Here is a 13,786-nt window from a genome sequence, read left to right as displayed (position 1 = left end):
TTGAGACAGGGTTTCTCTGTGTAGCCCTGGCTGTCCTGGAACTCACTCGGCAGACCAGGCTGGCCTCGAACTCAGAAATCTGCCTGCCTCTGCCTCCCAGAGTACTGGGATTACAGGCGTGCGCCACCACCGCCCAGCCAAGCCAGAGGTTTCTAAAGCTTTCTTGTCCTGCAGACTGAAGAGTATTATGGTTGTTTCTTTTCTGTTTCTTGCTGAGGGATCCAGAAGGTGTGGTGTGTGAATGCATGCATGTGCATATGCCTGGATGTGTTCTGGATCTGACTCATATCTTTATATATGTGATTATTTATGTGACTGTGCAGAACTTTGAACAAGTGGCTTGATCTGTGGTATATGAGGAGGAACCCTCTGAGAATTGCTTTGGTTCCTTGGATTGATGTGAAATTCTCTGCTCTTCCCTCCATTCACAACCAATGGAGTCCTGACTCATTCCCAGTTGTTGTTGTGGTGAGCTCCCAGAGATGAGTCACAGTGTAGGATAGGGGTCTGGGGGTATCAACACAGACAATAGTTTCCTGTGTATGCAGCTTTGGGTGCACAGATACCCTGCTTTTTCTCCAATGTCATTTAATAACTACCAGCCTCAAGAAAGTGCCCCAGCTTTCCCCTTTCCCAGTTCCCCCCTCCCCATATGTCTCATAAGTGGGGAAAGCTTTTGGATTGTAAACAAAGAATATAGAAAATAATAATATATATGAAAAAAAAGAAAAAAAGGTGTCAGCTACATTGTGGCTGAAGGGGGAGTTATAGAGAGATTATCCTTCAGTTTGTCAGTTTCATTGTAATTGATAAATCAAAGATGCCATTTTGGCTAAAAAAAAATGCAGCTCTCAGAGTCTTTATTTATTAAATATCTGTTACATTCTAGAGATCATTCAGCCTGGGGAAACAAGGATAGAGACAGAATAGGCAAGAGATAATGAGACATTACATTTTACATTAGCCTGCTGCTTGTTAGACAGATGGCTACAGACCAGATTTCTGATTTCTTTTGTACCTCAGTTTTCCCATCTACAACATGGGCTCTGAAGATTGATCCCGAGAGCCCTCTGTTCTAACAACTTCTCCGCCAGTTCTTTGTCCCTGTGTTATTAAACTTACTTGCACAGTGACCTAGGTCTCCCTTGGTGTGGTCAGCTGGGTGGTGATGGGGTATCCCAAAGCCTGGGATGCTTTGAATTTAAGGACTTCTGCTTGATATCAGACTGTCTGGCATTAGAGTCAGTTTACTTTAACCCAAGAGCTTTCTGGTTTCCTCTGAACTGAGCCCTTGAGTTGATTGTTTGTTTGTTGTTTGTTTTTGTTGTTGATAATTCGATACTCACCCTCTGTTGTCACTTAGTTAATTGTTTGTTGTTGGAAGTTTAGCCTGCTCAATTCTTTGACTTCATTGAAACCAATAAAGGTTTTGTTGTTTGTTTGTTTGTTTGTTTGTTTGTTTTCTTTCTCCGTTTGAGACAGGGCGTCTTGTATCACACATAAGCTGATCTCAAAGTCGATCTTAGGTAATGATTGGTGTGAGGGAGTGCAGTAAAGAAACTGAAGAAACGCAGCTACATGAGGGGGAGGGTTTTATGATGAATAAGAGAGAGAAAACATCTGGAGGCATCAGGAACTGTCTGGAGCAGAAAGAGAGGTGGGGGTGGGATAAGGGAGGAAGAAGATAATAGAAAATGTTGGATTATGAGGAGGATTAGTAGCAGGGGGTCGGGAAGCCTGTGGGCTGGAGCAGCCTGGGAGTTTGCAGAAAAAGCAGGGTAAGAGGGGCCAGTATGGACTTTGAAATGTATAACCAACACATGTGAATAGGGAAGTATGGACTCTGATGCGCTGCAAGCTGCCACAGGAATGTGTCCATGGAGAGCCATATGTATCCTTTGCCAGAGACAGGGGAAATGGCTCCTTTTAGTGGGTGGATAACTTGTCTCACAAGTTCCTGAGGAATAATGTCTTTTGTCTAATCCCTGGACATCCTTCTATAGTCCAGCTTCAGCTCCTTTTTGGGTATATGGACTGCCTGAGACCTAAGAATGGTGGCCTTGAATTTCCAGGTGCTTCCTGGTCCAAAACTGTGCATTCCAGGGGTAGAGTGTATTGTATTTGTCATAGATCCTGACGTTCAGATCAGCAGTGGAGGCCGAGTGACCAAAGCATTCCTGTAGCTTCTGGGTTTCTAATCAAGACCAGGTCCAGGTATATCTGAAGGCAGACACCCTCTTTCCCTGTAGGCCTCCCCTCCTTGGCTCCTTAGTGGCAACTAGAAGCTTTTCCAGAAGTACCCATCCCCTTGCCATAAGCCCTAGGACCTCCAATATACTGTGCAGAATTCTTTTTCTAGGCAGCAGCCCCTGAAGAGGAAACTCTCCTGCTTCTGACCATGACTGACTGTGAACCACTAAGACACCTCTCACATTACTTTAAGGGCTGGCCCAGGCTATTACCATTCTAATCTATTCTACTTTCCTCTGAGCAAAAATCAGTCCCTTGGCCTGGTTCGTTCTGGTCTTTGTTTGAGGGCCATAAGACTTCAGGGCTTCAGAAGCTTCTAGGTCAGTCCCTATGTCCCAAGCCATCTTTTCCACTGCAAGGTTTCTACTGTGTACTTCAAGTACACAGGCCTGTGTGTAAGCCCTGTGGTTGTCATAAAGTGTCTAGAGCCTCAGGGCACATGATCCCTTTGCTTGTAGGTGAGCTAAGATGATAATCACTAGGGTACCCAGCCAGATCCTGCTCCAAGTTGGGGAGTTTGGTTGGGGAGTATGCCACGCTGACTGCAGAAGACATTGGCTGCACTCTGTATCACCTTACGACACTATTGGATTTAAATATCGTATTAGCCCAATAATACATTATTTTTTTCTAGTTAAGAAAATAGGCTCTACAGAGTCAGCTTCTACAGAGTCTGTGAGGGAGATAGAGAGCTTTGGCTTCATTAAACATTATGAGAACCTTCCTTCACTTGGTGTGCATGGGAGTTCTTCTTTCTACCTTATCAACAGACAAGCTTTAGGTTGCCTTACCAGGCATGCTCACTGAGCCAAAGGCTCTTTCACTGCATGTATACTGGTCATTCAAACTCACTGTTACACAGGAAGTGCAGTGTGCTTGGAAGGTAAACTCTACCGTGATGAATAATGTTAGAATGAGATGAATGGTGCTAGGCACTAATAAAACATGAAGGACAACCAATTTCAAGCTCCACCCAGCTTACAGATGTGAGAACTGATGTCTAGGGAGAAAATGAGTTAGTTAAAGTCCCAGCGGACCAGGGAGACCCAACTTTCCCTCTCCCCCTGCTAGTCTTCTTCAGAGCTTGCTATGGGAAAGGAAGTACTCAAGCTGTCAGTCAGGGATAAGAGTTACTCAGAGCATCTGGTATTTAGTGAGCATTGGGCGTGGTCCTCCAGGCTCTGTCAGCTGAAGTTCAAAGGGAGACATATAGTGTCCTGGGCTCCCAAGTCTGAATTCCATCACACTGTCAGCCTCTAGAACAGGTGTTGTTGCTCTCTGGAGGTTTGGTGAACATAGGATGCAAGACTTTCCAACTCTACAAATTGGCCAAGACACCTTGGCTACAGCATCTTACTATGAGATGTAGGAAGTATGCACTGGAGGTGTGGTGAGCTTTGCTCAGCAGGTCTCCTACGACCTACTGAATGGTGTACACCCAGGGTCTCATGTCATTGTGGAACAGACTCATCTACTGGGCACCTAACTCCTCTGAGCAACAGCTAGGTGCTTCTACCCATCACGAAAAGTGCCAGATCCCCATAGGTATATGACTGAGAAGCATTAAACCTTCGCCCTCATATTCACTACCCCCAAGTCTAAAGCCCACAGCCATGGACATAATTACTCCTTTACTTTACACTGACAGTGACTCTCACTCATCTCTTAAGGGGGAAATCGAAGCAAGCTGAAGTATTCACCTTTCATTAAGGCAATACTGCGAAGGTGGTTGGTTTATTCTACCCTCACATCTCTCTAAAATTATGAGATTTCAAAGCTATGGATCACAGGACCACAGTCCAATCAAGATCCAAGTAAAAGGCAGCAGGATGGCTGCAGGAAGGAAAGCCTTAAGTTGTGGGTTTTTCTAAAGAGTCAGCATCCACATTTGAGCTTCTAGAACAGAGATCCCCACAGCAGGAGGAATCAGAATACCTGCATTTGTCTTGTACGTGACCCTGATCTGGGATGGATGCTCTTGGTTCTTACATCCAGTGTGGCAACTGGTGTCTGCATTCCCCAATGCCTTATCCTGGGGCACTGGACTTGATGCTACGTGGCTCATAGCTTAGCTGCTCTTGTCTTCCTGATATGTGTTCTAAGTTCCTACCTTTTGTGGGCAGGATGGGCAGGTTAACTGTCTTCGGAGAGCGTGAACTAGCTGTTTCATGTGTCTCTCCTATTCTTCCTCTGCCAAACTCACTCCCAACTTTCTGTTTGCACAGGTTTTGACTTGATGGACTTATTCAGTGTGAAGGAAATCTTGGGGAAGAGAGAAAACGGAGCTCAGAGTTCCTATGTACGGATGGGTTCCTTCCCTGTGGTGCAGAGAACTGAGTGAGTGGTCCTTTCTCCTTCCAGAACTTTTGGATGCCCAGGGAAGCAGGGTGCAGCCAGCCACAGGAGCTCCCTCAGCACTGAGCTGATGGTAACACACTTCGTGGTGTCTGAATCGGAACCCACATTCCACCAGAGTGAAGGAGAATGAGGCACACGACTCCCTCTCTGAGCTCCATCTTTTCACCTGTGGGACAGGGACTGCGCTCTGACCTCCCAGATACTGAACATGCTCTTCTGCAGTGGTGCACAGGTTCTTGGGGTGAGGTGTGTCACCTGGTCCCATGCTCATTAAAGGGAAATGTGAGGATGGTCAGACTCCATACTGCACTGTTACTTCATCCTCTTCTTATGATTTCACCAGCCACACTGCTTAGAAACAGAAAAACACCATATATGATTTCACGTGGGAGGAAAAATTCAGTCAAGAGCAGAAGGGGGAGAGTTATACAAACACAACCGATGCCTCACAGACCAAAGATGTCTTGTTCTCCTGGGACACCTGCCATTCACCAGAGCATCTTTAAGCTCTTACTCTGCAGAACAGAGGGCTGAGCACAGCGTCTGGGTGATAAGTTTAGCTTTGACTCTGTCCATTTTCCTGAGTGGGGATTTCTGTGTATCTTGTTTCAAATGGCATGTTTTCAGAATTAAAAAAGCACTCTGACATCTCATGAAGTGGTAGTTTCCTTTCACTTTCTAATGCTTTGAAATGTATCCATCCTTATACAGACATGATTCAATTTGCAGATTAATTTTATTCATAATAGAATAGATGAGATGTCACTTTCAGCAGTACTCACTTCTTTAACACATAAAAGAGATGTTTATACAGCTTCATTTAATTCTCACTATAATAACATGAGGAGAGCAGGGCAGGCATTCCTCACATTTATCTGCCACAGCATCTGAGCTTCTAAGGAAGGCAGTCACTGGTTAAAACCTCACAGATAACAGGAGGCAGTAGCTGGCCTCGTCGTCAGGTACTTCAAGTCAAAAGCCTTGTTCTTTGCTCTGTAATCTCATATTTACTATTCCATGTGTGGAAATAATTGTTGATTGGATTTCCCACTCTTGACTATACTGATTTCCCCAGATTATATGTGTACAGTTATGTAAATGTACACTATACTGTTTGTATCTCCCCTTCCCTCCCCTATCCCTCTACCCCCATGTTTGTGTACATACATACATACATACATACATACATACATACACACACATCCTTTGCCTGAGTATACACACTTGAGATAATTCAAAATCATAAAAAATGTGTATTCAGAATGAAAACAATAGAGAGGTTCATGAAGGAATGAGCAGGAAAGGAAAGGTGTCTTAGGTAGGGATGTCCTGTCTCTTCCTAACTGCATGGTGATTAAAGGAGTCCCTTACTCCTGCGGGAAGCCTAGGTGCAGAAGGTGACAGGCTCCTTTCCTCTTGTTTGTAATTGATCCTCATGATGTCCTAGCTTAGAGGATGATATTAAACAACTGTGTCTCCTCTGCTTGGATACGTGAGGGGAGAGTCAGTGAGGATTGGTCTTAGCTTTTACAGTTTTAGCTACATAGAGGATCCCTGAGGATCTGCAAATCGAAGAAGCAGGAACCTAGATGCTACCCCACTTCCCTTCCTGACTGTCTGGCCAGACAGCCTCCATCTCCTCCAGCAGCAAAACCATTGCTATGTGTGTTCTCAGAGGCAGTCTTCCAGCCCCAGGGTAGACTGTGGCTTCCTCCTAGCCAAATTCTGCAGCATGAGAGAACAGTCGGCTGGTGGTTAAGAGAAAAGCTATGGAGAGGCCAGACCCTTGGGTGTGAACTCTGTCTGCCACATCCCTTGAGTTAACCCTAAAGAGTCCCTGATTTATAATGCAAAGATCAAAACACATCCTTCATAAGTTCTTTCCAGGATGGAATGAGATGAAAGTTCGTGTCCTCATTATATTATGTCCTGCAACATACTCATTTTAAAATTAAGAATTAGATTAATGTCTTGGGAATTATGCATGTAATTTATTGAAGAAATGTAAAAACATGGGTTAAACTTTGTTTTGATAGTACAGAAATCCTAGATAGAACACAGGTAACCACCAGAGCAAGTTTGTGAAATTTGGTGGTATCACTGTCATCCAGAGGGAGGGGAGGGATGTTACTTGGTCTTTTCCATTTCCATGGGAAACTAGTCCCTCAGTGTCCTCTGAGAAAATTAGCCTGGTCTGGTAAAAGAAAGGGTTTTGCACAAAAAGAGAATTAGACAGCTTTTCTGGTCCTTTATTCTTTAGCACCTGTAGAATGCCTATTGTATTGGTGGCTTTGTGGTAGGAGCTAAGGGACAGAGATTTGTCACTAGTATCCCCACATGGAAATTGGGGAGACCTGTGGGGCAGAAAGCAGATGCTTTGAATTGAGATGATGGTGAGAGATGACTGAATGAGCTCTGCAAGAACAAGTTACTTTTTGTAGAACTCCGTTGGAAAAGACAGAGAAGGGGAGAAAGAAGGAAATAAAATTGTTCTGAAGGGCTGAACTGAGGGTCAGGAGGAAGATCAGATGTCTCTATCCATGACATTGGTGGAGCTGGAAGGACAGGTGGTCCAAGGATGCTGTGGGCAGGCACAGAGTGATTGGCTCTGGGATCTCCATAGTAACTGGATTTGGAAGAGGATGGACAGTTTAAGGACTCCCTGGAGTAGAGGTCACCTGTAGGAGAGAGCTGTCCTGTAGTGATGATTGAACCCAGGGACTCTTAGAGAGAAGAGGATGTCCCACATCTTGCTGATTGTGCTGCATAGTATGCATGATTCCTCAGTGGCTGAAGTTTCTGAAAGAGCCAGAGACTGGATGTCTAAAGGCAGGTCTGAATTGACGGTGTCTTCTCATGGTAACACCACCTGGTAGAAATGCCAAACAACACGCAGGGGCCTCTCTTAACAAAGGGTTCCACTCTCATTGCCTAATTACTGACCCTTCACCATCTAGGCATTAGGATTTTAGCACATGGATTTTGTGAAGAGATATACGGAGGCCGTAACAACTTGGTGTAGGACCCCAGGTATAATAAACACAAGAGGAGGACAGGAGAGGTGAAGGCTGGAAGTCTCCACTGCAACCATTCCTGGGGGAGGCTCATTCAGCACTTATTGACCATCAGTCATTGATTGGAAAGGTGGGGAGCCGATAGGTAAGCACTGAGGGTGGGGGCAAAGGCAGTGAAGGGGTCACAGTGCTGGTCAATAGAAGGCCTCACTAAGACACTGTTTAGTAAGAGGCATCAGTACAGTTTGGGGGAGAGTGTTGCGGGAATCCTTAGGGGTCACGCTGCTAGGATTTAGTGACTGAGAAGACATGAAAGCTCCCTATTCTTTACACTAATGCTGGTACTTCCGTCTCTTTTCGTTCTCAGAGATGTGTTCCCTCAAGGTCTACCTGATGAATATGCCTTTGTCACAACCTTCCGATTCCGGAAAACATCACGGAAAGAAGATTGGTACATCTGGCAAGTCATTGACCAGTATGGCATCCCACAGGTATAGGCAGTGCTGCCCAAATCCAGGGCAAAGTGTGTGTCCTTCTCCCAGGAAACAATCTTGTCCATTGTGTTTCCTGCAAGATGCTCAGTTCTGAGCCTAGAAAGATGTGGGGTCCACTGCACCGAGCCTTAAGGAGCCCATAGGTCCAGCTCCTTTTCCTTCCCTGATTAGACCTTCTAAGGTTTGACATCCAGTTACCATTCTCTGAGACTTTCTGTCTAACCAAAGAAATAAACACATGCTCTGCTGTCTGTGGCACCTTCTCTATTGGTGACCTCATAAAGTATTGAAAAAACCTAGCTCAGGGTCAGGTGGACCTGGACCAAGTATTGTGTTTCCTCCTTACTTGTGTGGATCATGCCTGTGAGTCTTAGCTTTCTCAGCTTGAAAGTGGGAAATGAGAGTTCTTACTGTGAATAGTTGGTGAAAGAATCAGGTGTTAATAAAAGCATGCTTGCAAAGCAACCAGCACAGTCTAATATATAGTAGAATCTGTCATGAGTAGGTCTCTTATATAAAAAGAAGATTGTCTTCAGTTCACTCCCGTGTGAAGTTCCAAACCTTCCTTTTTACCCACCTGTAGAGTATTGGCTTTCAGTTACACAATTCCTCATCAGCACCAAGTCCAGTGAGGAGGAACAAATCTCAAAGCCAATGTCATCAACACAAGAAGACATCAGTTTGAGAGGAAAGCAAGACCACCCTCCTCTCTTGAGCAAACCAAAGTCCACTTGTCCTCGGGGCACAAAGGCCTGATGCCTGAACCCTGTCCTCTCACTGGAAATATGCATGGGTGGACCTTATCACCTTTAGTTGGGAGAAACTCCCTTGTTTTTCAGATGGTGTTGAAACCAAACAAAGTTTTCTAAGTAATCGGCCTTCAACAACCATGGACAGTTGTCTGAGACAGCCAGTACCATCTACCTCTTACTTCCCTGTCTTGGACTATCTCCTTCTAAGCCCTTCTCTCCTATTCTGCCTATCTTACTTTCCCCTTCTCTTCTTATAATAAGAGAGATTATGCAACCAAGAACATTGTGAAGAGAAGTGGACAATGCCCAGGTCATTCAGCCGCTAATTTTATTCTATTCTAATACAATACAGTAACATAAGATCGAATAGAAGAATAGAATAGAATAGAAAAGTAGAACGAATAGAATAGAATAGAATAGAATAGAATAGAATAGAATAGAATAGAATAGAATAGAATAGAATAGAATAGAATAGAATGGAAGAGAATATAGAGTAGACTGGACTTCTGTGGTTAGAGAAGCCTTGACATTGTTCTTCACTGTTTGCTGACACAAACCTGCTCTTAGTATGGTTTAAATGGTTCACAATTCTTAATGTACCACATCCTCTTCATTGAACCGAAGATAAGCTGGTTTTACTATTCTCATCTTAGGGAAAGATATAGTCACAAAGAGACTCAGGAATTGACCCAAGTTTGCACAGTAATAAGAACAGAAGTTGAGACTTGAAACCAAGCAGTGAAGGCCCAAGTCTGTGCCTTTGTTCTAAGCCTGTCTGAATCTGACTGTCCTGTTGAGTAACTCGTGCCTAGCATCTGTGGCCACGCAGAGATACAAACTCATTTTCAATGCTGACCATGGAGGGATACAGTTTCCTATGTGTGGGAGACTGAAAGCATTGACAGACTTCAGTCGGCTCTGTGTTCCTTTCTGTTGCCAATGCCTGTTATCCATAGACTTGCTTTTCCGATTTCTCTGCTCTGGCAGGGTGGGTCTGGGCACCTGCCATGACATTCTTGTCTGGCGAGCCCACGCCACCCCCACAGTCTGGGTCTTTTCTTTCATGGCATTTGCAGAGCATTGTGTTCCCTGTCTGCCATGACTGCTGCCCCTGCCTTGTGGATTGAACAGGGTTTAGATCTTGGAAACAGAGCTACCACCACTTGCTGATGCATCTGAGAGATGAAGGGAACTCCAGGAGGTTACCCAGCTAGTGCTGCTGGACACATTTCTTGGGCCTGTGTTGCTTTCTTTTTTGTAAAAGACAGAAACATCAGAGGGAAAGCCAAACCTTCAGGGATCTCTGAAGACTGTTAGGGCCAGGACTGAGGTCTATGAGACTACTCTGAAGAAACAGAGGACCTTGTTTAATCATGGAACAAGTTACACTGTATGTGTTGTATTAGGTGATTAGAAAGGAGACCCTCATTTTCAACCTGTAATACATATGCATGTGAGCCAGTTAAAAATCTGAGATACCCCTTGGTTGTGTAGAATGAAGCTTGAGCCAGATGCAGAACCTAGAAGACCAGAGCTGTGCTGTGAACACTCTTTATCAGAGCAATATGAAACAAACTAGGATCATTAGAAAAGACTTCAGTTTCTGGAATCTTACCTGCTTAGGTTATTGTCATTAAGATTTAGACCAGAGCCTGGCATATAAGTCCGATGTAAAGTGCTTACATGTATACTTACTTATTGAACCCTTAGCAAGCCTGTGATGTAAGTGCTACTGTCAATACCATCTTAAAATGAAGAAACAATGCAGAGAAGTTGAATAACCTGTCTGAGGTCACGAAGTGTTAAAATGGTTTAACTTCCTGGTTGGGGATGATCAGGCACTATCTTATGCACTGAACTAAAAAATTATAAAAGATGAAGTGCAAAGAGTTACTTGTCGGGATGTGGGGGAAGAGAAGGAAGAACCAGCAAGAGTTTGCTAAGGCAAACTTGGATTAGCAACCACAGAAAAGGGCAGGCAGGAGGCTCTGAAGGCAGGTGAAAACTAACCTTAGTTAATGTCCCATGTTCATGCACTGAGTCTGACCCCATTCACTGCTACGTTCCTTGTACCTGGCTCCCATGTCACACAGTGTGTTCATCCTGGAGGGGAGGAAGAAGTGAGAACATGCCTGAAAACATAACTACTTGTCTCCAAAAGGCAAACAAAAGCGATCTTCCTTGCAGTGGTAGCCTATGTGCAGCCACAGATCACTATGAAAATTATAAATGCACTTAAAATGTTATGAGATAATTTTGTGCAGGGGGGGGGTGTTGTTTGTTTCGTTTGTGCAGTTCTTGCACATGAACTTTAAAGGTAACAAACACAATATCCTGGAGCAGCCAAACAAGTAGACAACCCCGTGTGCTTGCTCTGTGCCAGAAGATTGTGTGAAGAGTTGAGCGTGCAGGCAGGAGTGACTGGGAGAGTCAAGGCCCACACCCATCAAGAGGCTTGGTTCTCTCAGAGGGCCTATAGATGAGAGACAGGAGAGGTTGCCCATCTGCTTGCAGTCTGACACTTGGCATTTATATTGTGTAGAGCAGGGTCCTAAGGGACCCAGAAGCTTGTTAAGATTTCTGGTTGGTGCCATGCCTCAGTCCCTCTTCACTGGTCATGTGGAAATCTCACAGAAGCCCCAGTCGTCGCTTTACACACTGAATACATAACCTCTCCTTAGTGCTGAACACAGTCTACTTAATACCCAGCCTGTAGACTGGCTACTGATGTCCTCATGCTGAGGGACAAAAGGTACCCAGAAAGGTACCTGACCAGCTGCAGACCAGACAGCATTGAGCACCTTGGTGAGAGCATCATGGTTGGATGTGCCAGCATCTTCAGCGCTGACTCTGCCCTCCCCACTTCTGTCTATGCTTTGTCCATGATGCTCAGGGCACATAGTAGATGTTCAAGGATTCTCTGTGTTGTCTCCTTAGGTATCTATCCGGCTGGATGGTGAGAACAAGGCAGTTGAGTACAACGCTGTGGGCGCCATGGAGGATGCCGTCCGGGTGGTCTTCCGAGGCCCCCGAGTTGATGCCCTCTTTGACCGTGACTGGCACAAGATGGCTTTAAGCATCCAGGCCCAGAACGTGTCCCTCTACATCGACTGTATGCTGGTTCAGACGCTGCCCATTGAGGAGAGAGAGAACATCGACATCCAGGGCAAGACTGTGATTGGCAAACGTCTCTATGACAGCGTGCCCATTGATGTGCGTACCTGAGGGGCTCTTGAAGTTAGTGTCAAGTCTACCAGAGGGGACCTCAGACTCTAGGTGCCTCAGTGTTCCACACATCTGTAGCTCCAATTTATTATCTATATATGAATCATCACATGGACTTTCTGAGGAGAGAGGACTCTTACTCCAAAAACAGCATATTGAAGTCCAAATTTCCCATTCATTCATTCATTCATTCACTCACTCACTCACTCACTCACTCACTCACTCACTCACTCACTCATTGAACCATTTGTTGTATATATTTTTAGATTCTTCTGTTTGCTAGGCTCTTTACTGGACATTGGTGATATAGATGCTTATAAGGGAGCACAAGACTGGTACAAACACCAGTCCTCTTTAAAATAAAAAGCCTGAGAATCATTGGATTTGGGTATGGTGAGGGCTCTTTGGGTACCAAGAGACAACCATACTTTGACGAGTTCAGTCAAATACACAAAGACCCAATACACGCAAGTACATAGAACCACATATCATATTCAGGTGGTGCCACACCATCCTGCGATGGGAGAGCATGGAGACGGCTTGTAGGTAGAAATCCTGTATCCTTTCCATAGCAACCTGGTCCTTCCAGGCTACGGCAGTAGTGGCAGCAGCATTAGAGGACTCATCTGGTGCTTACTGTATGTTGGAGGCCAGTGTAAGCTCCATCATGGTAGATGCTGCTTCCCTGACTTCTGTTAGGCTTGCCTGTTTGATAAGACTGTTTGATAAGGCTGGTTACATTGAGCCTGAATAGAAAAGAAAAAAATAAAGATATGCGACTTTAACAAGCCCTGGATTTCTATGGAAGGAAGACTCATTAAGATCATTCAGTGTAGTTAGGTAAATGCCACAGTAGACACTGCTATCATGCATTATGGAACCTTATGGCTGGGTGTTCAAACTAAACAAGGCGTGGTAGTTGTGAGGGGGGGTTTGAGAGAGGTATGTGGTTAGCTTCCTAAAGGAGGTTAATTTATACATACAGGATAAAGGCTACAAGGCAGAACATGCCTGTTTGTGAGCAGCAGAGCCAGAGGGTAGATGCTTGAAGCACAGGTGGAAGAGACAGGGAGGATACAAGACCAAGGCTTACTGTATATATCCTGGAAATCAGCCCACAGGTGACACCTGGCCAAAAAAGCTAAAGGAGTCTCTGCTTGTTATAGAGAGGGGTACTTGGGGAGATAAAGGAGGGTGCTTGGGAAGGAGGGGGCCTGAGAGCTCAGAGCCCAGCTGGGAAAAGAGACGAGAGGCATGTTGGGTCAGTGTGCAGCGTCAGCATATGTGTGTGTGTGGGGGGGCTGGAATACAGTGGGATTCTTGGAGAGTCAACTGCTGAGCTAGTGAGATGCTGCTGGTGAGCTGGTAGTTACTCAGACCCATGCAGGGCATAGAGAGAGAGGGTCGTTCCTAGGTATAGGACCTAGGTTCTGAGGCTGGTGTCTGCTGGAGAACCCCAGGACTGTGAGATTTTTTTCTGTCCTTTTCCGGAGGTTCTAGGCTTATCTTTCCTATTCCTGCCTGTTTCTCTCAGGCCTCTGCCTCTTTCCAGAGTTTCAAGAGAGAGGTTTCCATGGACTATGGAACCCAGGGATTCACTCTAACATGCACCCTGCCTTTTGGTCAGGTCCCATTGGTCCTAGCCTTGCATTAGCTGCCTTAAAGTGGCACACGATGATCAGCTTCGAGAATA

General features: G+C 45.1%; 1 protein-coding gene across 1 annotated transcript in view; it reads left to right on the top strand.

The window, feature by feature from the left end:
- The window catches only part of Col22a1 (collagen type XXII alpha 1 chain), a 214,831-nt gene that overhangs the window by 23,646 nt on the left and 177,399 nt on the right, over positions 1–13,786 (top strand). Inside the window, exons 4-6 of the mRNA XM_052160898.1 lie at positions 4,476–4,587; positions 7,990–8,113; positions 11,806–12,081. Coding sequence (XP_052016858.1) covers positions 4,476–4,587; positions 7,990–8,113; positions 11,806–12,081 — 512 coding nt within the window. The remainder of the gene's footprint in view (positions 1–4,475; positions 4,588–7,989; positions 8,114–11,805; positions 12,082–13,786) is intronic.

This window comes from Apodemus sylvaticus, chromosome 17, assembly GCF_947179515.1.
Source record: "Apodemus sylvaticus chromosome 17, mApoSyl1.1, whole genome shotgun sequence".
Classification (NCBI taxonomy): Eukaryota; Metazoa; Chordata; class Mammalia; order Rodentia; family Muridae; genus Apodemus; species Apodemus sylvaticus.
The sequence above is the reverse complement of the archived record's forward strand: the minus strand, read 5'-3'. Positions and strand labels throughout refer to the sequence as shown.